Genomic DNA, 26,081 nt, shown 5'->3' on the forward strand with positions numbered 1-26,081 from the left:
TACCGGGGAGCTGCTGCCCGGTACCGGCAAGAACCGGGGACACCAGGAGTGGGGTACCGAGCTGGGGGGATGGAGGGGATGGCCGCTCCTTTGCGCTCTTTTTTCAGCCTCAAGAACGGAAGCGGAGGTGGAAAAAGCCGCTCGCTGTCCCGCCCTCGCTCCGCCTCTACGGCGTCACCGCCGCCGGTTATATAACCCGGCCGCGCCGGTCCCGCCCGCACCCCGCCGGCCGCTCGCACCGGGCGCCATGTTCGCCGTGAAGCCGAAAGCCGTCATCGGCTTCAACCTCTACTGCGGCGGCTCCCCGGCGCTGGCGCCCGGCGGGCCGGGGCAGCACCCGGAGCCCGCGGCCGCCGCCGCCGCCGCCTCAGAGCCGCCCCGCGAGCGCTCCGGGGCCGCCGCCGGCCGCGCCGACCCCCCCCCGCGCGCTGATTGGCCGAGGCGCTGCGCCCCGCGCGCTGATTGGCTGCGGCGCGACTCTATGGCGCCCCGAAGAGGAGCTGGACGGCTGCGACCCCGAGCCCGAGCGCGGCCCCGCCGCCGATTCTCTGCCCGGGACCCCCCCGGGACCTCCGGACGGGCTCCGACAGGACTCGCTGGAGCTCATCAGCCGCTACCTGAGGGAAGTGGCGGGAGAGGCGCAGCCCAGCGCTAAGAAGCTTTTTCCGGGCCTCCTGGGTGGTCCCGGCCGGCCGGGCTCGGCGGGGGATGCGGTGATGGAGAAGGCGCTGGAAACGCTGCGGAGGGTCGGCGACGGCGTCATGAGGAAACACGAGCTCGCCTTCCAAGGTGTGTGTCCGTCGAATGCTCCGGGAGGAGGCCGAGACCCCCGTGCTCTCCGTTGGGCCTGTCCCGGTGCCCGGAGCGGGTTTGGGCCGGGGGTGATGCCCTCATGGCCGGGGTCTCGGCCGGGTCATCGATACGACGTGGCTTTGGTTCGGAAGGGGTTAAATAAAAGCGGTTGGGAAGCGCTCAAAAGCGAAACTGAACTTTGTTCCGTGGGGACGAGGAAAAGGCGCTGTTGGTGTGTGCAGAGGAGATAATGTGGTTACAGATTAGCCCCGGGTCCTCCTCGTGTCCCCCTCGGCTGGGCTGAGTCTGCAAATAACCCCGAGCGGGCAAAGATTGGGGAGATCGGGAGGTTCAGAGCCTCATCCCCCCAGTTTAGGTGCAAGGGGATTTTTGGGCAATGTTCTCATAGAATTTTGGAACGGTTTGGGTTGAAATAGACTTTAAAACTCACTCAAAATGGGTAAGGACACCTTCTACCACCTCAGGTTTGTCCAAACCCTGTCCAACCTGGCCTTGGACACTCCCAGGGGCTGCCACAGCTTCTCTGGGAAATCCATTTTAATTTAGAGATTGGTGAGCTCAGGAGTTTCAGATCCTCACCACCACCAAGTTTAGGTGCAAGGGGATTTCTGGGCAATGTTCTCATAGAACCATGGAATTGTTTGATTTGAAATAGACCCAAAAACTCATCCAGTGCCACGGGCAGGGACCCTTTCCACCATCCCAGCCCTGTCCAACCTGGCCTTGGGCACTTCCAGGGATCCAGGGGCAGCCACAGCTGCTCTGGGAAATCCGTTTTCATGTATTTAAAGTGTCCAAAGATTGGTCAGCTCGGGATTTTCAGCCTGCCCAGTTTAGGTGCAAGGGGATTTTTAGTGAGGGGAATTCTTCTGGGTGATGTGCTCATAGAACCATGGAATGGTTTGGTTTAAAATAGACCCAAAAACTCCTCCAGTGCCATGGCAGGGACCCTTTCCACCATCCCAGGCTGCTCCAAACTGTGCAACCTGGCCCTGAGCACTTCCAGGGATCCCAGATTTCTGTGGGAAATCCATTTTCACGCATTTCACCCCCTTCTGCAGGGCCCTGAAGCAGCTGTAGGAATTCGACCCCCAGTTCCTGTCCTGGGCATGAACTGGAAATGAGAAGTGACCAGTTTGTGTCGCTGGTTTTGTGTCACTTGGGCTGGTTTGGGGCTGGTGCTGACGTTTGGATCCCAGGTCAGGATGGAGCCCAGCAAAGCAGGGCGGTGTCTGCATTTCCTGTAGCAGTTTTGGGGTTTCTGCAGCAGTTTTGGGGTCCCTGCAGCAGTTTTGGGGTTCCTGGGGTGGTTTGGGTGCTGTCTGGTGAAACACCTTCCTCCTTGCAGGACGTGCCATTTTCCCAGCTCGTCCCTTTTTTTGGTTCCTTTCTTTTTCGTTTATTGAGCACAAAGAATGAGCTTCGGTTTCATTCTTAGCTGTGCTGTGGGATCAGTTCCTGTGCCCCAGTTCCCAGGTGGGATCAGTTCCTGTGGTGGGATCAGTTCCTACCCCAAATTCCCAGTGAAACCAGTTCCTGTGGGATCAGTTCCTGTGCCCCAGTTCCCAGGTGGGATCAGTTCCTGTGGTGGGATCAGTTCCTGTGGGATCAGTTCCTACCCCAAATTCCCAGTGAAATCAGTTCCTGTGGGATCAGTTCCTGGCCCCAATTCCCTGTGGGATCAGTGGGATCAGTTCCTGGCCCCAGTTCCCAATGGGATCAGTGGGGTCAGTTCCTGTGGGATCAGTTCCGGCCCCAAATTCCTGTGGGATCAGTTTCTGGCCCCAGTTCCTGTGGGATCAGTTCCTGGCCCCAATTCCCAGTGGGATCAGTTCCTGGCCCCAATTCCCAATGGGATCAATGGGATCAGTTCCTGTGGGATCAATGGGATCAGTTCCTGGCCCCAATTCCCTGTGGGATCAGTGGGGTCAGTTGCTGTGGGATCAGTTCCTGTGCCCCAGTTCCCAAGGGGATCAGTTCCTGTGGGATCAGTTCCTGTGCCCCAATTCCCAATGGGATCAGTTCCTGTGGGATCAATTCCTGACCCCAATTCACTGTGGGATTAGTGGGGTCAGTTCCTGCTCCCAATTCCTGTGGGATCAATGGGATCAGTTCCTGTCCCCAATTCCTGTGGGATCAGTGGGATCAGTTCCTGTCCCCAATTCCTGTGGGATCAATGGGATCAGTTCCTGTCCCCAATTCCTGTGGGATCAGTGGGATCAGTTCCTGTCCCCAATTCCCTGTGGGATCAGTGGGATCAGTTCCTGTCCCTAATTCTTGTGGGATCAATGGGATCAGTTCCTGTCCCCAATTCCTGTGGGATCAGTGGGATCAGTTCCTGACCCCAATTCCCTGTGGGATCAGTGGGATCAGTTCCTGTCCCCAATTCCTGTGGGATCAGTGGGATCAGTTCCTGACCCCAATTCCCTGTGGGATCAATGGGATCAGTTCCTGGCCCCAATTCGTGTGGGATCAATGGGATCAGTTCCTGTGGGATCAGTTCCTGTCCCCAATTCCTGTGGGATCAATGGGATCAGTTGCTGGCCCCAATTCCTGTGGGATCAGTTCCTGTCCCCAATTCCTGTGGGATCAATGGGATCAGTTGCTGACCCCAATTCCTGTGGGATCAGTTCCTGTCCCCAATTCCCTGTGGGATCAGTTCCTGTCCCTAGTTCTTGTGGGATCAATGGGATCAGTTCCTGACCCCAATTCCTGTGGGATCCGTTGCTGGCCCCAATTCCCGGACATTCCTGGGGGATGACTCTCAGCAGGAATGTCGGGCCTGGGCGGTTTCCTGAGCAGCCTGGGTGATTTCCTGAGCGAGCAGAGGAGGAACTGCCCGGGGAGGTTCCTGCACATTGAGCAACAGCCGAGCAGTGACGCCTTTGGCTTTTACAGCCTCGGCTGTTTGCTCTGCACGGAGGAGGGCACTGCAGGGCGAGATGGGCATCATTTCAAAGAATTATTGAATTATAATTTGTAATTTAATTATAATAATAATTTTAAATAATTATTTAATTAATTTTAGCCAGGCAGAGCTAAAATTAATTAAATAATTATTTACTATTAATTTTTAAAATTCATTTTAATTTTAATTTTCAATTATTTTTACGTAATTTAAATTATTATTTTAAATTATTTTATTCATTGAAATTATTTTTATTTTATTTTAATTCAAATTATTTTCAATTATCTTACTTTAAATTATTTTAACTTTATTTTAGAATTTAATTTAAATGGTTTTATTTTTTATTATTTTTATTTCAAATTTTTTAAGTTATCTTAAAATAATGCAAAGTATTTTTAAATTATTTTACTTTATTTAAATTATTTTATTGACATTATTTTATTGACACTATTTTTATCTTATTTTAAATTATTTTCAATTATCTTAAAAGAATTTAAAGTATTTTAACCTTATTTAATTCTATGATTTAATTTCTTTTATTTTCTCATTATTTTTAAGTTATTTTCAATTATCTTAAAGTAATGTATTTAAAAAAAACAATCCTGGGAAGGATGACAGTTTCACCAGAAAATCTCACAGATGCTTGGCAGAACGATTTTTAAATGTAGAACCTGAGAATGAAATAGAAATGAAAACAAGTTTTGATATGGAAGAATTGCTGAGCCAGTCTTGCTGGATAACCAAGGAGCCAAAGGGTATTTTATGTTTGTTAGAAGGGGATTTTATGGCTTAGAGCAAAAGATAAACCCACCCCAAGCAAGAAGATGTTTTTACCAAGCAGGAAGATTCCACAGAAAAACAAGTCAGCAAAGCTGCAAGCAGGAAAAAGATCTCAGAATTTTCCACTGCAAGAAAACTGAAAACCAACTTTTAGCTTAAACTGTAATGTTCTGACTTTTAGTGAGTGGAGAGCAGTAACATGAATATGGAATTTTGAACATGATATATTATAGTATACCACTATAAAATGGCAATTATAGCAGTTATGATAGGCTATAGGTAAAAAATAAGGTATAGATTGGTTCTGCTGTATTAAAATGCTCAGCAAATTAAAGTTTATAATGTGTTAGTAAGCAAAAGAAAAGTTTGTAATGTAATATAATCAAAAGTATATAATGCAGTGTAATCAAAAATATATAATGCATTGTAACCAAAAGAAAAGTTTGTAAGGCATTGTAACAAAAAGAAAAGTATATAATGCAGTGTAAGCAAAGTAAATAATGCAGTGTAACCAAAAGGAAAGTGTGTAATGCAGTGTAACAAAAAGAAAAGTACATAATGCAATGTAACAAAAAAAAAAAGTATTCAATGCCTTGTAAGCAAAAGGAAAGTTTGTAATGCATTGCAACCAAAAGAAAAGTATATAATGCATTGTAAGCAAAGTAAATAATGCAGTGTAACCAAAAGGAAAGTATTTAATGCATTGCAACCAAAAAGAAAAAGTTTGTAATGCAGTGTAACCAAAAGTTTATAATTCATTGTAAGCAAAAGAAAAGTTTATAATGCACTGTAACCAAAATTAAAGGGACTCCAGGCCTGCCTGCAGCTGGAGCTGAAGCTGTCGGCACAGCTCTGTCTCCCACGACATGCTGCATGTTGTGAACTGCATTTTGAAGAGCTCCCCGTGGTCCTGCAGCCCCCCTTCACGCTGTTGGTTTTTCAGGGATGCTGAGGAAGCTGCAGATCCAGCAGGAGGAGGACCTGCAGTGCGTGGTGGAGGTGGCAGCCCAGATGTTCAGCGACGGTGTCACCAACTGGGGCCGCGTGGTGACCCTCATCGCCTTCGGGGCCTTCGTGGCCAAGCACCTCAAGAGCATCCAGCAGGAGCAGAGCGTCAGCAGCCTGGCTGGGATCATCACAGACGCCCTGGTGTCCTCCAAGAGGGAGTGGCTGGAGAGCCAGGGGGGCTGGGTGAGTCACAGTTCCTGAGCTTTCCCCAACATTCCGGCCTTCTCCTGCCCCTGGGGTGGGTGGCAGTGCTGGCTCGCTGTCACCCGCGGGGGTTGTGGGGTTTAGGATGCAACCTCAGCATGAGCTGGCTGAGGTGGTTTGAGGTAAAAAGCAGTTTTTGGAGTGTTGCTGCTCAGCTTGGAGGCAGCATTCCCAAAATCAGGGCAGCTGGGGTGGCTGGAATGGGGCTGGGGGAGCACAGGGGATGAGCAGGATGAAATGGGGCTGGGGGATGTGCAGGGTGAAATGGGGCTGGGGGAGCACAGGGGATGTGCAGGATGAAATGGGGCTGGGGATAAGCAGGATGAAATGGGGCTGGGGGATATTTGAGGCTGAAATGGGTCTGGGGGAGCACAGGGAATGTTTGAGGCTGAAATGGGGCTGGGGGATATTTGAGGCTGAAATGGGTCTGGGGATGTTTGAGGCTGAAATGGGGCTGGGGATGTTTGAGGCTGAAATGGGGCTGGGGGATATTTGAGGCTGAAATGGGTCTGGGGGAGCACAATGGGATGAGCAGACTGAAATGGGGTTGGAGGTGTTGTAGGATGAAATGGGGCTGGGGGAACACAGGGGCTGTTTGAGGCTGAAATGGGGCTGGGGGTGTTTTAGGCTGGAATGAATCTGGGGATTTGCAGGATGAAATGGGACTGGGGGATATTTGAGACTGAAATGGGTCTGGGGGAGCACAGGGAATGTTTGAGGCTGAAATGGGGCTGGGGGATATTTGAGGCTGAAATGGGTCTGGGGATGTTTGAGGCTGAAATGGGGCTGGGGGATATTTGAGGCTGAAATGGGTCTGGGGGAGCACAATGGGATGAGCAGACTGAAATGGGGTTGGAGGTGTTGTAGGATGAAATGGGGCTGGGGGAACACAGGGGCTGTTTGAGGCTGAAATGGGGCTGGGGGTGTTTTAGGCTGAAATGGATCTGGGTTTTTGCAGGATTAAATGGGGCTGGGGGATATTTGAGGCTGAAATGGGGCTGGGGGAGCACAGGGAGTGTTTGAGGCTGAAATGGGGCTGGGGGATATTTGAGGCTGAAATGGGTCTGGGGATGTTTGAGGCTGAAATGGGGCTGGGGGATATTTGAGGCTGAAATGGGTCTGGGGGAGCACAATGGGATGAGCAGACTGAAATGGGGTGGAGGTGTTGTAGGATGAAATGGGTCTGGGGGAGCACAGGGGCTGTTTGAGGCTGAAATGGGGCTGGGGGTGTTTTAGGCTGAAATGGATCTGGGGATTTGCAGGATGAAATGGGGCTGGGGGATATTTGAGGCTGAAATGGGGCTGGGGGAGCACAGGGAGTGTTTGAGGCTGAAATGGGGCTGGGGAAGCACAGGGAGCACACGGGGATGTGAAGAATGAAATGGGGCTGGGGGTGTTTTAGGATGAAATGGGGCTGGGGATGTGCAGGGGATGTTTGAGGCTGAAATGGGCCTGGGGGTGCACAGTGGGTTGAGCAGGATGAAATGGGGCTGGGGGCTGTTTGAGGCTGAAATGGGTCTGGGGGTGTTTTAGGCTGAAATGGGGCTGGAGGTGTTTTAGGATGCAATGGGGCTGAGGGTGCACAATAGGATGTGTAGGATGAAATGGGGCTGGGGGCTGTGCCAGGCTGAAATGGGTCTGGGGGCTGTGCCAGGCAGGCTGTCCCCCCATCTGACCCCCCTCTCCTCTCTCACCCAGGAGGGCTTTGTGGACTTTTTCCGCGTGGAGGACCTGGAGAGCAGCATCCGGAACGTTCTGATGGCCTTCGCGGGGGTGGCCGGCCTGGGCGCCAGCCTGGCCTACATGATCCGGTGAGCCTGGAGCTGCCCTGGACGCGTTTGGGGAGCATTTCGGGGAGCATCTGGGGAGAACTTTGGCTCCCTGGGGCTGCACAGCTGCCCTGCTCCCTCTGAAGCTGGACTTGAGTGACCCCAGGAGGACGTGGAGCTGTCCCCGGAGCCCAGCTGGTTGCTGAGGAAGAGGAAGGTGTGATCCCAGCTGATGGATGGAGGATTTGTGGCTTTGGGAAGAGATTTTTTTTCCCTCTCTGCTTCCCTCAAGTGGACTTGGCTTCACTTGGATCCCAGAGGGAACCATCTCCAGCAGCTCCTGCTGGGCTGGGCGAGGCAGCTGAGCCTGGAGCAGATGTTTTGAGGCTTGTGGGTTGTGTGGGGGTTTTTTGGTTTTTTTTTTAAACTTTTTTTTTTTTTTTTTTTCTGGAAATAGCACCTTCTGCTGCCTCTCTGCCCTGCCTAAACTCGCAGCTCTGCTGCTCTGGAGCAGAAGCACTGCATGCTGGAAATGTTGTGCCAGCCTGCACCTGCAGCCAGGTGCTGCCAGGGAGTGCCCAGAGCTGTGCCAGAGCCGGTGCCACCGAGCTGGAGCCCTGCCCAGCCCCTTCCCTCCCCTTGGCACAGGGCTTGGAGGTTTGGGGTCACCCCAAACTCAGTCCTGGCCCCACTCACACAGCCAGTTCAGAAATAACAAATGCATTTTGTAATTATGTAAAAAAAAAAACAAACCACCCCACCCCCAGTTGGCTGGGGAGGATGTAGAGAACCTGTAAATGTCTATAAATCTGTAGAATATATACATTTTTACAGAGCTGACGATACAAAAAAAAGGAGGAATTCGTTGTGAATGTGGCTTCATTCCTGAGGGAAGCAGCATTTTTGACTCCACTCCAGCCTTTGCACCTGGGAGGGTGACAGAGGGTGACAAGCAGCAATGGCCTGGCTGTGACCACGGCTGGCTGGCAGCAGCTGATGGTTCTGGTTTTGCTTTTAAATCTTTATTTTTTTTTTTTTTTTGGTGTTTGCTCCCTCTTGGTGGGGGTGGGGGAGCTGTGGAAGTTCATTGTGGCCACTTCCTTCTCTCCCCTTCCTCCTCCTCCTCCTCCTCCTGCGAGCCATGAGCTGGACAGAGCTGATGGTTGAATGTAGAATGTTCTGGAGCTGCTCCTGCAGCTCCTTCAGGGCTCCCCACCAGGGGATTTTGATGCCCAAGGGGCTCCTTGCCCACCCTGGCTGCACTGGTGGGACCCCATGGGACCCCCCTTTGTCCCCAGGTGTCCCCTGGTGCCACAGCCAGGCCCTGCTTGTGTGCACAACAAGCTGTAGTTTGGTCAATAAATGTCTTTTTTTTTTTTTTTTTTTTCTCATTCCTTTGCTGCCAAACTCGTTTTCCCTCCCCAGCATTTGGGCTGTGCCACCCCCTCGCCCCCCAAAAGAAAAGGGACCTGCAGCTTTGGGGACATTGGGACATTGCCATCCTCATTCCCACCTCTGTGGGGTTTTAATCACAGAATTCCAGGTTGGATTGGGTGGGGAGAGACCTTAAAATTCTGTTTTTCCACCTCCTGACCATGGAGATCTTCCAGGTTCATCCAAGCTCCTGTCCTGACAATTCCAGGGATGGGGGATTCAGGAATTCTCTGGAAAATTTGTGCTCACCCAGCACTGCTGCAGTTTCCTCCCCTTTTAAAATCTCTTTTTTCTCCCTCTTTAGGGGGGTCCCTGCACCCCAAATTCCCATCCCTGCGGGTTTGGGGTGGATGGCAGAGGCAGAATCCTGCCCCAAAATCCTATGAAAATGCAGAATCCTGCCCCAAAATGCTCTGGAAATGCAAAATCCTGCCCCAAAATCCTGTGAAAATGCAAAATCCTACCCCAGAGTCCTCTGGAAAGGAAAAAGATTGCCCCAAAATCCTGTGGAGAGGCAAAATCCTGCCTAAAATGCTCTGGAAAGGAAAAATCTTGCCTCAAAATGCTTTGGAGGTGCAAAATCCTGCCCCAAAACTCTCTGGAAAGGAAAAATCCTGCCCTAAAATGCTCTGGAAATGCAAAACCCTGCCCCAAAATGCTTCGGGAAGGCAAAATCCTGCCTCAAAATTCTCAGGAAATGCAAAATCCTGTCCCTAAATCCTCGGCCAAATGGAAGATCCTGCCCAAAAATCATGAGGAGAGGCAAAATCCTGCCCCAAAATGCTCTGGAAATACAAAATCCTGCCCCAAAATTCTCAGGAAATACAAAATCCTGCCCCAAAATCCACACCCGGGCCACCAAGCCAGGCCCTGGTCCCCAAACCAGCCCAGAGTGACTCAGCCCAGAGTGCAGGACGCTGCTGGGTGTGGGTTTTCTGCTTTTTTTTCGGGGTGGTTTTTGTTTTGTTTCGCTTTGGTTTTCCGGTTTTCGGGGGGGTTTTTTGGTGTTTTTTGGGTGTTTTTTGCAACGCTGCGTCTGTGGGGATATTTTGGGCCTGCTCGGGCGCAGCGAGGCCTGCATGCAAAGGTTGCCATGGAAACATGCAAAGGGAGAATGGGGCGGGTTTGGGGGGGCCTCGGGGGGTTTTGGGGTGCAGGGGGAGCTCAGGGTGAGGGGGGCACTCCCAGGGGGTTGGGGTGTGGGTGGAATTTGGGGTGCAGGTGAAAATCGGGGTGCTGGCGGCTCCCAAATTTGGGCGAGGGTGGCTGCGAGGGGTTGGGGTGTTGGGTGAAAATTGGGGTGCAGGTGAAATCTGGGGTACAGGTAGCTCCTAAATTTGGGTGTGGGTGCCTGGGAGAAGTTGGGGTGTTGGTGAGAATTGGGGTGCAGGTGCCTCACAGGGTTTTGGGGTGTTGGTGGCTCCCAGATTGGGGTGTGGGTGCCTGGGAGGAGTTGGGGTGCAGGTGAAATCTGGGGTGTTGGTGCCTCACAGGGTTTTGGGGTGCTGGTCGCCCCTAAATTTGGGTGTGGGTGCCTGGGAGGAGTTGGGGTGAAGGTGGAAATTGGGGTGTTGGTGCCTCACAGGGTTTTGGGGTGCTGGTCGCCCCTAAATTTGGGTGTGGGTGCCTGGGAGGAGTTGGGGTGCAGGTGAAATCTGGGGCGTTGGTGCCTCACGGGGTTTTGGGGTGTTGGTGGCCCCTAAATCGGGGTGTGGGTGCTTGGGGGGTTTGGGGTGTTGTTGGTGGCTCCCAGGGGATGGGGTGGGGCGAGTTGGGGTGCAGGGGGGGTTTGGGTGTGGGTGCTGGCTGGGGAGGAACTGGGGTGCAGGTTCCTGGAGCAGTTTTGGGGTTTCTGCAGCAGTTTTGGGGTGCAGGGGCCTGCAGCAGTTTCGGGGTTCCTGGGGGGTGTTAGGGTGGAGATTTCTGTAATAGTTTTGGGGTTTCTGCAGCAGCTTTGGGGTGCCTTTAGCAGCAGTTTTGGGGTGCTTTTGGCAGTTTCAGGGTGCCAGTAGCAGCAATTTTGGGGTGCCTTTAGCAGCACTTTTGAGGTGCCTTTAGCAGCAGTTTTGGGGGGCCTTTAGCAGCAGTTTTGGGGGGCCTTTAGCAGCAGTTTTGAGGTTTCTGTAGCAGTTTTGGGGTGCAGCTTCCTGTAGCAGTTTTGGGGTGCCTTTAGCAGCAGTTTCAGGATGCCTTTAGCAGTTTTGAAGTTTCTGCAGCAGTTTTGGGGTTTCTGCAGCAGCAGTTTTAGGGTGCCCATAGCAGCAGATTTGGGGGTTCTGCAGCAGTTTTGGGGTGCCTACAGCAGTAGTTTTTGGGTGCCTGTAGCAGCAGTTTTGGGGTACAGATTTCTGCAGCAGTTTTGGGGTGCCTTTAGCAGCAGTTTCAGGGTGCTTTTAGCAGTTTTAGGGTGCCTTTAGCAGCAGTTTTAGGGTGCAGGTTCCTGCAGCAGTTTTGGGATGCCCTTAGCAGCAGTTTTGGGGTGCTTTTAGCAGTTTTGAGGTTCCTGTAGCAGTTTTGGGATGCCTTTAGCAGCAGTTTTGGGGTTTTTGCAGCAGTTTTGGGGCACAGGTTTTTGCAACAGTTTTGGGGTGCCTTTAGCAGCAGTTCTGAGGTGCCTTTAGCAGCAGTTTTGGGGTTTTACAGCAGTTTTGGGGTTTTACAACAGTTTTGGGGTGCTTTTGGCACTTTTGGGGTGCCTTTAGCAGCAGTTTTAGGGTGCCTTTAGCAGCAGTTTTAGGGTGCAGGTTCCTGCAGCAGTTTTGGGATGCCCTTAGCAGCAGTTTTGGGGTGCTTTTAGCAGTTTTGAGGTTCCTGTAGCAGTTTTGGGATGCCTTTAGCAGCAGTTTTGGGGTTTTTGCAGCAGTTTTGGGGCACAGGTTTTTGCAACAGTTTTGGGGTGCCTGTAGCAGCAGTTTCGGGGTGCTTTTAGCAGCAGTTTTGTGGTGTTTTTAGCAGTTTCGGGGTGCTTTTGGCACTTTTGGGGTGCCTTTAGCAGCAGTTTTGGGGTGCTTTTGGCACTTTTGGGGTGCCTTTAGCAGCAGTTTCAGGCTCCGTTTCCTGGAAGCCGCCCGGCCCCGCCGATAACCCGGAGCTTTCCGGTTCCGTCCCCACCGGGGCTTTTCTCAGAAGCCGCCGCCGCTTCCCCGAACCGGGCTGTAAATAAGAGCTGGGGGAGGGGAAGGGGGGGGGAGGATTCACCACCGAAAATTCAAAAAAATTCAAAATTCAGCTGCTGCAGGAAGGGGGGGGAAGGGGTGCTGCAGCAGCTTGCGGCACCCCAACACCTGGCCCGGGGAATTTTGGGGTGGGGGAATTTTGGGGAAGCAGCTCCGAGCCCGAAATCTGCCCAGGAGGGGTTCATGCAAATGCACCAAAAATCCCCCCCACCCCCGAAATACCCAAATCTGGGCTCATTTTTGGGGTTTCTGTCACGCTCCAGGTGTGGGGTTTTTCCCCTGGGGCTCAGGGGTGTTGTGGGGCAGAGATTTCCCCTTTTTTTGGGGGGGGGGGGTCGCTGCCCCTTTCCCCCTTTTATGGGGGTCCTTGGGATCCTTTATTGGGGGATCCTTGGGATTTTTTTATGGAGGGGGGTGTCCTTTTTATGGGGGATCCTTTTATTAGGGGGGGTCCTTGGGGAGATCCTGGGATTTGGGGGGGACCCCACCCTAGGACAGAGATGATTTTTTGGGGAGAGGGGTTGCCCTCCATCACTGCCCTTTTCCCCCCATTTTTGGGCAAGGGGAGGGAGATCCTGGCAATTTGGGGGGGACCCCACCCCAAGAGGGGCTCTGCCAATGGCAGGGAAGGGACCCTGAGGTTTTCGGGGTGCCGGGACCCCCCCTCAGCTCGCCGGGATTGTCCCTGCGGGGGGAGGAAGCGGGGGTGGTGGGTGACTCATTTGGGCTGAGATGACGAAGATTTGGGGTATTTAGGGTTGGGTTTTTAGGAGTGGGCGGGTGTCACATCCTGACCCCTCCTCCCCAGGGGGGGGTTTTGTTCTTTTTCCCAGGAATTCGGGTGTCGCCGGCACCCCAAATCCCCTTCCCGGCCTCCCCGAGCCTGGCATTGGGCACTGGGCTGCTGCTCCGTGAAGGCTCCTCCTCCTCTTCCTCCTCTTCTTCTTCATCTCCTCCTCTTCCTCCTCCTCTCCCCAACTCCCAGCCCCCCCCTGGCCTGAGGGTTATGGGGGGCACTGAGGGTGTTGGGGAGGATTTGGGGGGATTTAGGAGCTATAGGGGGCACAGGGGCTGTTTGGGAGGATTTAGGGCTTGTGGGGGCACAGAGGGCGTTGAATGGATGCGGTTTGGGGGGAATTAGAGGGATTTAGGGTTCTGGGGGCACAGGGGCTGTTTGGGGGTGTTGGGGAGTGTTTGGATTTAGGGGTTCTGGGGGCATAGAGGGTATTGAATGGATGCGGCTTGGGGGTGCTTGGGGATTTGGGGTTCTGAGGGCACACGGGTGTGCAGGCAGCGGGCAGGGGGTGCGGGGCAGTACCGGGACAGTACCGGGGCAGTACCGGGACAGTGGGTGCGGGGCAGTACCGGGACAGTACCGGGGCAGTGGGTGCGGGGCAGTACCGGGGCAGTACCGGGGCAGTACCCGGGACAGTGGGTGCGGGGCAGTACCGGGGCAGTACCGGGGCAGTGGGTGCGGGGCAGGGCCGGGCAGAGGCGGCGGTGACTCAGGCAGGAATGCGCTGGCAGCACACGGCGTTCCTGTGCCGGTGCCACCGCCCGGGCACGGCCCCGCAGTCACTGACCCGGTACTGCCCCGGTACTGACCCGATACTGGCCCGCACCCACTGCTCCCAGTGAGCTCCCAGTGTGCCCCACTAAGATCCAGTACACCCCAGGGAGCTCCCAGTGCACCAGAGCCGGTACCGGGGGGTCCCGGACCAAAGGCGGTACCAGAGGCAGTACCGGGGGGTCCCGGACCAAAGGCGGTACCAGAGGCAGTACCGGGGGGTCCCGGACCAAAGGCGGTACCGGGGGGTCGCGGACCAGAGGCGGTACGGGGGTCCCGGACCAAAGGCGGTACGGGAGGGTCCCGGACCAAAGGCGGTACGGGGGTCCCGGACCAAAGGCGGTACCGGGGGTCCCGGACCAAAGGCGGTACCGGGGGGTCCCGGACCAAAGGCGGTACCGGGGGACCCGAACCGGGCCGGCCCCGCCCCGCACACGGACAGCCCGCAGGGCGCTGTCGCCGCCCGGTGGCCAAAGGCCGGTACTGCACCTCAGGCTCCGCACATGCGCAGTGGCGCTGCCAGCACCCGCCGATACCGGCACCGCGGGGCTGAGAGGCCCCGGTACCGGCACCGAGGGGTTGAGGGGCTCCGGGGGCTGCCGCCGCTGCCTCCCGGTGAGGAAAGGCCGCCGGTGCTGCCCCTCCCGGGCTGTCGCGGAGACCAAAGCGCGGAGCGGCAGCGCCGGTGCCGCACTCGGGCCCGCGCCGCTGCTGCCGCCGCCTCGTGGTGAGAGCGCGGTACTGCAGGGGCCGCACGAGCGGGGACCCCCGGGATGGGGAGGGGGCGCTCTCAGACCCCTCATCCCGCCCCAAACCCCTTATCCTGCCCCCGGGATGGGGAGAACCGCGCCCCCAGACCCCTCATCCTGCCCCAGACAACTCATCCTGACCCAGACCCCTCATCCTGACCCCCGGGATGGGGAGAGGGGCGCCCCCAGACCCCTCATCCCGCCCCAGACCCCTCATCTTGTCCCAGATCCCTCACCCTGCCCCCAGACCCCTCAGTTCTCTGCTCAAAAACCACACCGAGCTCCCCACGGAACCTCCCCCAGTTTCCCTTCCTGCCCTCCTTTGGCTGCAGGGGAGCAGGGGGTTCCTGCTCTGGAGGGCTGAAAGGGAAGTTTGGAACTTTCTGCTGAGCTTTTTTTTCCTTGTTCCTCTTTGAGGACACGGATCTCAAGCAGTTCCCTCAGTGAGGGCAGCTCCTGTGAGCAGGGACAGCACCGCAGGGATCCTGGAGCTGTGTCAGGGAGGTTTAGGATGGATTATCAGGGAAAAGTTCTTCCCCCCTGAGGTTCCCCAGGGCTGCCAGAGCTGCAGGAGGGTTTGGACAATGCTCCCATTTTGGGGTGTCAGTGCAGGGCCAGGGGTTGGACTGGGTGATCCCTGTGGGGAGATTCCAGGATTCTGTGACTCTCCCAAGCGACAGCCCAGCCCTGGACCCTCAGTGACCCCACAGCTCAAAGGAACCCCTGTCCCCCTCCCCAAATCCCACACCTCAGTCCCTTGGCTCCTGCTGAGCTCCAGCACCTTCCCAAGAGCTGCCCTCCTCCTCCTCTTCCTCACCCCAGGACAGCATTCCCACAGGAAGCTGTGTCTAGAAATCCACTTTATTTGGTTGAAGACAAGTCAGTGATGGAGAATTCAGAGCCAGCAGGGCCCCGGATCCCTGTGAGGAGCTCAAGCTGAAGGGAACCCCTTGCTCAGCTGAAGCTACAGCTCCTCCCCAAATCCCACACCTCAAACCAGGGTAGAGGCTCCTGCTGAGCTCCAGCATTGTCCCAACCCTGCCAGGAGCTGCCCTCCTCTTCCTCACCCCCAGGACAGCATTCCCACAGGAAGCTGTGTCTAGAAATCCACTTTATTTGGTTGAAGACAAGTCAGTGATGGAGAATTCAGAGCCAGCAGGGCCCCGGATCCCTGTGAGGAGCTCAAGCTGAAGGGAACCCCTGCTCAATTGAAGCCACAGCTCCTCCCCAAATTCCACACCTCAGTCCCTTGGCTCCTGCTGAGCTCCAGCACCCTCCAAACCCTGCCAGGAGCTGCCCTCCTCCTCCTCCTCCTCACCCCAGGACAGCATTCCCACAGGAAGCCGTGTCTAGAAATCCACTTTATTTGGTTGAAGACAAGTTAGACAATGGAGAATTCAGAGCCAGCAGGGCCCCAGATCCCCGTGAGAGCCCCGAGGAGCCCCGGGCCATGGGCTGAGCTGGGATCCAGCCCTGCAGGACACACCTGAGCTTGAGCAGTGCTGGGAGCGGCACTGGGGGTCCCAGCAGGAACGGGGAGCGGGGAGGAGCTGCTGGGATGGGCTGGGAGCACAGCCCGGGGTGTGGCACTGGGGACAGTCCTTGGCCAGCAGTGGTTGTGTCCCTTGGGAGAGGAGGAGGAGGAGGAAAGAGAAGAAGAAGAGGAAGACAGAAGGAGAAAAGGATGAGGAGGGAGAGGGAGGAGGAGTAGAGAAGAAGTAGAAGAAGAGGAGGAGGAAGGGAAGGAGAAAAGGAGGAGGAGGAGTAGAAGAATAAGAGGAGGAAGAGAAGGAGAAGAGGAGGAGGAGAAGAAGAAGAAGAGGAGGAGGAAGAGAAGGAGAAAAGAACGATGAGGAAGAGGAGGAGGAAAAGAAGAAGAGGAGGAAGAGAAGGAGAAAAGGAGCAGGAGGAGGAGTAGAAAAGGAGGAGGAAAAGAAGAAGAGGAGGAAGAGAAGGAGAAAAGGAGGAGGAGGAGGAGGAGTAGAAAAGGAGGAGGGAGAGAAGAAGAAGGAAAAAAGAGGAGGAGGAGGAAGAAGATGAGGAGAAGAGGAGGAAGAGAAGGAGAAAAGGAGGAAGAGGAGGAGGAGAAGGAGAAGAAGAAAAAAAGAAGAAGAGGAAGAGAAGGAGAAAAGGAGGAGGAGGAGGAGAAGAGGAGGAAGAGGAGAAAAGGAGGAGGAAGAGAAGGAAGAAAGGACGACGAAGAGGGAGAGGAGGATTTTCCCGACCAAGCTCCCCCCATCGCTTCCCTTTGCTGCGTGGATCAGGAAGATCCCGGGCAGGGAGTGCAGCAGTGGCACCGGGCAGGGGGACACGGGGGGTGAGGGGGGCACCTGCAGGTGTCCCCCGGGCCCCTCGGGGGGCAGAGGGGGCGGCACAGCCACGGCCACTCCCGGGCAGGGAATCCGGGAATCCCGGCAATGGGAGGATCCGGGATTTGAGGGGAGGATCCCGGGGGAGTCTCCGGCCCGGCCCCCTCAGTTGATGGGCTCGTACTCGGAGTAGCGCCGTCTCCGCGCCAGCAGCAGCAGCAGGCAGCCGCCCAGCAGCAGCACGGCCAGCGGCGCGCCCAGCGCCACGGCCGCGATGGAGATCACCAGAGGGGAGAAGCTGTCCCTGGGGGGCTCCCCGAAGCCCAGCAGCACCGACCTGCCAAGGGGGGACGGCGCCCATCAGGGCAGGGTGGGCTCTGTCCCCGTGGGGAGAGGGGTCGGGCCCGGGTGAGGCTGCTCAAGGAGCCGTGGAGCCTTTGCTGCAGGATTGCAGAGGGAACTCTGACTTTGGAATGGAGATCGACACTGAATAGGGAAACCCTGAGACCTGCCAGTGCCCAAAGTGCACGGCCTTAGTGACCAGGAACATCTCCTCAGACCCTCAGCACATCTTTAGTGACCAGGAACATCCTGTTAGACCCCTCTGGACCAGCAGCATCCCCTCAGCACATCCTTAGTGACCAGGAACATCCTTTCAGACCCCTCAGTCCACCCTCAGTGACCAGGAGCATCCCCTCAGACCCCTCAGCACATCCTTAGTGACCAGGAACATCCTTTTAGACCTTTCAGACCCCCCTGCACATCCTCAGTGACCAGAACATCCCCTCAGACCCTTCAGCACGTTGTCAGTGACCAGGATGATCCTTTTGGACCCCTCTGCCCATCTTTAGTGACCAGCAGCATCCCCTCAGACCCTTCAGAGCCCTCTGCACGTGGTGAGTGACCAGGAACATCTCCTCAGATGGAGCCCTCTGCACCAGCAGCACTCCCTGAGACCCCTCAGAGCCCCCTCACTCACAGCTGGGCACCCCAGAGCCCCCAGACCCCCCAGTCACCCTCTGAGGTACCCCTGACCCCTCACTCACCATCTGAGGTACCCCAGATGCCCCTCACTCACCAGCTTTGGTATCTATCCCCCAGACCCCTCACTCACAGCTGAGACCCCCCAGACCCCCTCATTCACCAGCTGAGGTACCCCAGACCCCTCAGTCACAGCTGAGACCCCTCAGACCCCCCTCAGTCACAGCTGAGGTACCCCAGACCCCCCAGATCCCCTCACTCACAGCTGAGACCCCCCAGACCCCTGACTCACCATTTGAGACCCCCCAGACCCCCCTGACTCACCATCTGAGGTACCCCAGATCTCCCTCACTCAGCAGCTTTGGTATCCATCCCCCAGACCCCTCACTCACCATCTGATACTCCCCAGACCCCTCACTCACCAGCTGAGGTACCCCAGACTCCCCTGATTCACCAGCTGAGGTACCCCAGACCCCCCAGACCCCTCACTCACCATCTGAGACCCCTCAGACCCTTCACTCACACCTGAGGTACCCCAGATCCCTCACTCACCATCTGAGGTACCCCAGATCCCCTCACTCAGCAGCTTTGGTATCCATCCCCCAGACCCCTCACTCACCATCTGATACTTCCCAGACCCCTCACTCACAACTGAGACCCCCAGACCCCTCACTCACCATCTGAGACCCCCCAGACCCCCTCATTCACCATCTGAGGCACCCCAGACCCCCCTCACTCACCATCTGAGACCCCCCAGACTCCTCTCACTCACCATCTGAGACCCCCCAGACCCCTCACTCACCATCTGAGACCCCCCAGACCCCTCACTCACCATCTGAGACCCCCCAGACCCCTCACTCACCATCTGAGGCCCCCCAGACCCCTCACTCACAACTGAGACCCCCCAGACCCCTCACTCACCATCTGAGACCCCCCAGACCCCCCCTCACTCACCATCTGAGACCCCTCAGATCCCCCTCACTCACAGCTGAGACCCCCCGGCCCCCCTCACTCACCAGCTGAGGTACCTCCTCTCCTGGTAGACGTGTCCCTCCTCGCCGCCGAAGGACACGTTGAGGAGGCTGAGGGCGGCCGGGCCGTCCCCGAGGAAGGCGCGGGGCACGGCGGCCGCGGGCAGGCTCCCGTTGGCCGCGCGCAGCCGCCCGGCCCGGCACCGCACGCCGTCCTCGCGCCGCGGGCTGGGCGAGCCGTAGGCGGCCGCCTTCCACTGCAGGAAGGACAGGGCAGAGCCGGTGCCGTTTCGGGGGCTCGGCCACCAGAGACAGCTCCTGCGGACACACGGACAGACGGACACACGGACAGCGGGTCACTGGGGCACCAGGACAGGGATTCGTGTGCATTCTGTTAATGGGTACAGAGCTAGCTAATGGATTGATAGTAGATAAATATCATCTATGTTAATGGATATTGAGCTATCTAATAGATTAATATCAATTCTATTCATGGATATTGACCTATCAAATGGATTGATAGTAGACAGATTAATATCAATTCTATTAATGGATATTGATCTATCAAATGGATTGATAGCAGATAGATCAATATCAATTCTATTAATGGATATTGATCTATCTAATGGGTTGGTAGTAGATAGAGTAATATCAATTCTATTAATCGATCTAATCGACTGATATGAGACAGATTAATATCACTGCAGGAAGGACAGGGCAGAGCCGGTGCCGTTCGGGGGCTCGGCCACCAGAGACAGCTCCTGCGGACAGACGGACAGACGGACACACGGACAGACGGACACACGGACAGCGGGTCAGCCCAGGGCAGCAGGACAGGGATTCGTGTGCGCTCTGTTAATGGGTACTGAGCTAGCTAATGGATTGATAGTAGATAAATATCATTCCTATTAATGGATATTGAGCTATCTAATAGATTAATATCATTCTATTAATGGATACTGATCTATCGAATGGATTGATAATAGATAGATTAGTATCAATTCTACTAATAGATACTACTCTAACTAAGGGATTTGTAGTAGATAGATTAATATCATCCCTATTAATGGATATTGATCTATCGAATAGACTGATATTAGACAGATTAATATCAATTCTATTAATGGATATTGATCTATCTAATGGATAATAGATTAGTATCAATTCTATTAATGGATACTAATCTATCTAATGGACTGATAGCAGATAGATTAATATCAATTCTATTAATGGATATTGATCTATCTAATGGATAATAGATTAGTATCAATTCTATTAATGGATACTAAGCTATCGAATGGATTGATAGCAGATAGATTAATATCAATTCTATTAATGGATATTGATCTATCAAATGGATTGATAGCAGATAGATCAATATCAATTCTATTAATGGATATTGATCTATCTAATGGGTTGGCAGTAGATAGATTAATATCAATTCTATTAATCAATCTAATTGATTGATATGAGACAGATTAATATCACTGCAGGAAGGACAGCGCGGAGCGCCGGTGCCACCGTTCGGGGGCTCGGCCACCAGAGACAGCTCCTGCGGACAGACGGACACACGGACACACGGACAGCGGGTCACCCCAGGGCAGCAGGACAGGGATTTGTGTGCGTTCTGCTAAAGGGTACTGAGCTAGATAATGGATTGATAGTAGATAAATATCATCCCTGTTAATGGATATGGATCTATCGAATGGATTGATTGTAGATTAATATCAATTCTATTAATGGATATTGATCTATCTAATGGGTTGGTAGTAGATAGATTAATATCAATTCTATTAATTGATCTAATCGATTGATATGAGACAGATTAATATCAATTCTATTTATGGATATTGAGCTATCGAATGGATTGATAATAGATTAGTATCAATTCTATTAATGGATATTAATCTATCTAATAACTGATATTAGATTAATATAAAATTCTATTAATGGATATTGATCTATCTAATGGATTGGTAGCAGATAGATTAATATCAATTCTATTAATGAATATTGATCTATCTAATAGACTGATATTAGACAGATTAATATCAGTTCTATTAATGGATATTAATCTATCTAATAGATTGATATTAGCTAAATATCAATTCTACTATTTCCTAGATTAATATAAATTCTATTAATTGATATTAATCGACCTAATAGACTGATATTAGCTACATTGATATTAGATATATTATTATAAATTCTATTAATTGAGATGGACTATCTAACAGATTAATATTAGCTAGATTGATATTAGATAAATATCAAGTAGATCATTAATGGACATTAATCTTTGTAACAGATTGATATTAGACAGATTAATATCAATTCTATTAATCTAATATCAATCTATTAGATAGATGAATATCAATTCTATTAGTTTATATTACTCTACCTAATATCAATCTATCAGACAGATTAATATCAATTACCAGACGGACGAACCGATCCGTCTATTGACTGAGAGGCCACTCCCGGCTCACCTGGAAGACGCTGGGCGTGTACTCATCGTCGATGGAGCTCCGCGCCCGCAGGCGCCGCTGCGCCCCCGGCGGCTCCAGCGCGGCCAGCTGCAGCACGAAGCGGGAGCCGTTGCCGCGGGGCAGCACCCCGGCCAGCACGAACTGCAGCTGCGAGCTGTCCGCAGTGTGCAGCAGCCGCGGCAGCCGCACCGCGCGGCCGCTGCCCTCGTACGCTGTCACCTGAGGGGACACGGGGACAGCGAGGGACAGCGAGGGACACAGGGCACGGGAGAGAGGGACACAGGGACAGTGAGGGACACAGGGACAGAGAGGGACACAGGGACACGGGGCACAGGGACAGCGAGGGACACGGGGCATGGGACAGGGACGGAGGGACAGTGAGGCAGTGAGGGACAGCGAGGGACAGCGAGGGACAGCGAGGGACACAGGGCACGGGAGAGAGGGACACAGGGACAGTGAGGGACACAGGGACAGAGAGGGACACAGGGACAGCGAGGGACAGAGGGACACAGGGACAGGGACAGTGAGGGACACGGGGCACAGGGACAGTGAGGGACAGTGAGGAGCAGGGGGCACAGGGACAGTGAGGGTCAGGGGGACAGGGACAGCCAGGGACAGTGAGGGACAGCAAGGGGCAGTGAGGAGCAGCAAGGGACAGCGAGGGACACGGGGCACAGGGACAGTGAGGGTCAGGGGGACAGGGACAGCCAGGGACAGGGGGCACGGGGACAGCAGGGACAGCGAGGGACACATGGCAGAGGGACAGCCAGGGACAGGGGGCACAGGGACAGAGGGACACGGGGCACAGGGAGAGCCAGGGACAGGGAGGGACAGTGAGGGACACGGGGCACAGGGACAGCGCCTGCCACCTGGGCAAGCTCTCTGCCCCCAGGACATGTTCCCTGTCCCCTGAACAAGTGCTCTACACCCTGGACCAATTCTTTGCCCCCTGGATGTGCTCCCTGTGCCCTGGACACGCCCTCTTGAAACAGAGATTTTTGGAGTTCACTCGAATTAGCAATATGAATTAAGCATTGAAATCTTAGCCTGTAGAACTATGGGTTGAATTTTAACCTTTTTACTTAAGAAACTTCTGCCATGGCACAAAGGGCACAGGAAAATGCAAATTTCTGAAGTTTCTTGCATAAAGAACAATACCCCCTGGACATGTCCCTTGCCCCATGGACATGCTCTCTATCCCCTGGACCAGTTCTCTGCCCGCTGAACAAGTTCTCTTCCCCTTGGACATGCTCTCTGCCCCCTGAAGGTGCCCCCTGCCCCCAGAACAAGCTATCTTCCTCCTGGATGTGTGCCCTGTCCCCTGCACATGTTCCCTGCCCCTGGACAAGTTCTCTGCCCCCCGAATGTGCTCTCTGCCCCCTGGACACACCCCGTGCCCCCTGAACAAGTTCTCTTCCCCTTGGACAAGTTCTCTGCCCCCTGGACGTGTCCCCTGCCCCCCGGACATGCCCTCTGCCCCCTGGACATGCCCTCTGCCCTCTGGACAAGCTCTCATCCTCCTGGAGCTGCCCCCTGCCCCCTGGACGTGCCCCCAGCCCCCTGCCCGTGCCCCCTGCCCGTGCCATACCCGGAATGCCAGGCTGCCGTTGGCGAAGGCGCCGCTGGGGTCGCTGGCCGGGACCCCCCTGAGCTCGGCCGTCAGGGCCGTGTGGTTCAGGCTGTGGTTGAGGCTCTCCCAGGAGAACTCGGACAGGTCGTAGGTGGGGTAGAAGAGCTCTCCCAAAGGTTTGGCCTCGCTGAACTCGAAGAGCTGCAGGGAAGGGAGGGGAGAGGGGCTGGGAGCACCGGCAGGACGGGGGATTGTGCTGCGATCCAGGGGACGGGGCAGAGCTGCCTCAGCCAACACTTCCCTGGATGGGAATGGGAATGGAGGGGATTTCCCTGGAGCTGGGAAGCTGCCCAGGGACCCTCAGCACCCCCAGCTGTCCCAGAGCAGCCCCTTGCCAGCAGTACCTTGGTGAACACCACGGCCGTGGAATAGACCACGCTGTCGGGAGGGTCGATCCAGACGGCCCCAGCAGGGCTGGGTGACAGCAGCTGGGTCCAGTTGACCCTCAGGGCACTGCTGGGGCTCCGGGTGGCCACCAGGAGCACAGAAGGGGCCCCGATGCTGCTCCACACGTAGTGCAGGGTGTCCTCAGGCCCCACGGCCCGCACGTGCAGCAGGTTCACAGAGGAGCTGTTCCAGCCAGGGTTGTACTCCATGGACACCTGCGGGGCAGGGACGGGGCTGGGGGTGGCTCTGAGCCCGGCAGGACAGCCCCAGTGTGACAGGAGGATGGGACACTGCAGCTGCCCGGGCTCCCGTGACTCTGCAGCCCTGGTGTTGCTCAACACGCTCGGTCAGCATTTCACAACTCTGAGCTGCTTCCCATCCTCATGGCCCTTTGCTTCCACAGCCCCTTCCCCTTCCACAGCCCCTTCCCATCCTCATGGCCCTTTGCTTCCACAGCCCCTTTCCCTTCTACAGCCCCTTCCCATCCCACAGCCCCTTCCCATCCTACAGCCCCTTCCCTTCTCATCCCACAGCCCCTTCCCTTCCACAGCCCCCTTCCTTTCCCATCCCATCCCATCCCATCCCATCCCATCCCATCCCATCCCATCCCATCCCATCCCATCCCATCCCATCCCATCCCATCCCATCCCATCCCAATCGCCTCTCCGACCCCACAGCCACGCTGGTCCCACTGGATCAGGACAAAGGGACACACATGGGACATGTCGCCGCAGGACAGGGGTGGCAGGGCGGGGTCACCCAGGACACAGCGAGGGCTGCTTCAGCTCCAGCCCCACCTGGGAGCCCCTTTTCCCCCCCCAAACCCCGCAAGGTTGGAGCCCCAGCGGGTCCAGCCCAGCCCCTGCTCCGCACAGGATCCCCCGAGAACACAAACTATCCCACAAGTTTCTATCCCACAAACTATCCCACAAGTTTCTATCCCACAAACTACCCTACAAGTTTCCCCTCAGCACCGAGGCTGGCAGAGCTGTCCTGGGCGAGCACAGAGTCCCACCCGCACCCACCAGGATGTCCCTGGCTGGGTGACCCCGGTGTCTCCGCACTCCGAGATCCCAGGAGGGGACACGGGGGGGTCTCAGCCACCGCCGCAACGCGGGACGAGCTCCCAGCTCCGCACCCAGCCCACCCGGCCCCGGTACCCTCGGTAGCCCCGAGCCCCGCTCACCTTCCGGCCCCGCTCGGCCCCGGCCGCCGCCAGCAGCGCCAGCAGCGCCAGCCCCGCAGCGGCGGCCATGGCGCCACCGGCCCCGGCCACGGCTCCGCCCCGGAACCGCCTCGGGACCGCCCCGGAACCGCCCGGGAACCGCCTCAGGACCGCCCCGGTACTGCCTGCGGACCGCCCTGGAACGGCCCCGGAACCGCCCGGGAACCGCCTCAGGACCGCCCCGGTACTGCCTGCGGACCGCCCTGGAACGGCCCCGGAACCGCCCCGGAACCGTCCGGGAACCGCCTCAGGACCGCCCCGGTACGGCCCCGGAACCGCCCGGGAACCGCCTCGGGACCGCCCGCGGACCGCCCTGGAACGGCCCCGGTACGGCCCGGTACCGCCCCGCGCGGTAAAGGAGCCCTTGTGAGCGCCGCTGGGTGCGGGATGTGGATGGAGACAGAACCGCTCGGGATTTGCCGCTCTGCTTCTGCCCTGGTGGGCGCTGAGCCCCTTCCGGGCTCCAGGGCGGCAGAGACATCTCATATCCATCGTGCCGTGGAGTGGAGACCCCCACTCCATCATCCCACCGAGCAGAGACCCCCATGTCCCTCTCCCAGGGCACCTGAGAACCCCCCTCCCCATCCATCACCCCATGGAGCGGAGACCCCTCTCCTTCATCATCCCATCCAGCACAGACCCCCCATGTCCATCACCCCATGGAATGGAGACCCCCACTCCATCATCATCCCATCCAGCAGAGACCCCCCATGTCCATCACCCCATGGAATGGAGACCCCCTCTCCTTCATCATCCCATCCAGCAGAGACCCCCAGATCAATCCAGCAGGACAGCAGGACAAGGCAGACCCCCCCTTCATTCACGTCGTGGAGCTTCTGGACCCTTGGGGGGTCTGGAGCCTCACCCGTGGCCTCTGGAGCACCCCATGGTCCCCTCACTGTCACTGCCCCATACTCTGGAGACCCTCAGAGACCCCCACCCTCAGCAGAGACCCCCATTTCCATCCCCCAGCAGGGCACTGGAGACCCCAACCCTTCAGGATCCCATACAGGGCCAACTCTCTCCCCTCCCATTCCACAGGGCTCCAGAGACCCCCCCAGGCCACCCCAACATCCAGAAACCCCTCACCTTCACTGCCCCATACTTTGGGGACCACCAAATCCCAGTGAGACCCCACCTCCATCCCCCAGGACACTAAAGACCCCCACCCTGCCCATAGTGTTGTTGCCCCCTGAAGTGCAGCCCCCGTCCTTGGGCACCCCAAAGCTTCTGGTGTTGGCACAGACCCCTCAGAGCCCCCAAACCCGGGGGGGGTTTGTACCCCCCAACATCAACAACCAGCCAAAAATTATAAATTTATTTAGAGATAAACCTGAACCCCAAATTCTGGGAGCTACTGGAGGAACCCAACATCTCCTCCATCCTGATCCTTGCTGGATCTGGGGTGCTCAGAACCCCAAACTCAGGGGGTTTTGTCACCCCAACATCAACAATCAGCCAAAAATGATAAATTTAGAGATAAACCTGAACCCCAAACCCTTTACAGATGAACCTGAACCCCAAATTCTGGGAGCTACTGGAGGAACCCAACATCTCCTCCATCCTGATCCTTGCTGGATCTGGGGTGCTCAGAACCCCAAACTCAGGGGGTTTTGTCACCCCAACATCAACAATCAGCCAGAAATGATAAATTTAGAGATAAACCTGAACCCCAAACCCT

The 26,081-nt window shown here is 55.4% G+C and overlaps 2 protein-coding genes across 2 annotated transcripts; one reads left to right on the forward strand and one right to left on the reverse strand.

The window, feature by feature from the left end:
- Window positions 1-238: 238 nt before the first annotated feature.
- Window positions 239-8,863, forward strand: MCL1 (MCL1 apoptosis regulator, BCL2 family member). Its single transcript, XM_063176315.1, is given in 4 exon segments — window positions 239-415; window positions 417-789; window positions 5,445-5,692; window positions 7,412-8,863. Coding segments are annotated over 4 exon segments (906 nt in total). The 5' UTR covers window positions 239-247; the 3' UTR covers window positions 7,529-8,863.
- Window positions 8,864-16,547: 7,684 nt separating this feature from the next.
- GLMP (glycosylated lysosomal membrane protein) lies at window positions 16,548-24,448 on the reverse strand. The gene is made up of 8 exons (XM_063176378.1): window positions 24,362-24,448; window positions 23,133-23,390; window positions 22,747-22,929; window positions 21,159-21,377; window positions 19,397-19,430; window positions 18,715-18,949; window positions 16,796-17,054; window positions 16,548-16,677 (listed from the first exon to the last, which is right to left on the reverse strand). Exons 1-7 carry the CDS (start codon window positions 24,428-24,430, stop codon window positions 16,883-16,885), a joined length of 1,170 nt encoding a protein of 389 aa, XP_063032448.1. The 5' UTR covers window positions 24,431-24,448; the 3' UTR covers window positions 16,548-16,677; window positions 16,796-16,882.
- Between the last annotated feature and the right edge of the window lie 1,633 nt (window positions 24,449-26,081).

Source organism: Melospiza melodia, chromosome 25 (assembly GCF_035770615.1).
Source record: "Melospiza melodia melodia isolate bMelMel2 chromosome 25, bMelMel2.pri, whole genome shotgun sequence".
Taxonomy (NCBI): Eukaryota; Metazoa; Chordata; class Aves; order Passeriformes; family Passerellidae; genus Melospiza; species Melospiza melodia.

Coding starts and splice junctions, on each gene's coding strand:
- GLMP (XM_063176378.1), bottom strand. CDS start 24,430: ATGGCCGCCGCTGCGGGGCTGGCGCTGCTGGCGCTGCTGGCGGCGGCC. Junction 23,391..24,361: donor GGGCCGAGCGGGGCCGGAAG/GTGAGCGGGGCT, acceptor CCTGCCCCGCAG/GTGTCCATGGAGTACAACCC. Junction 18,950..19,396: donor GGCCGAGCCCCCGAACGGCA/CCGGCTCTGCCC, acceptor GAAACGGCACCG/GCTCTGCCCTGTCCTTCCTG.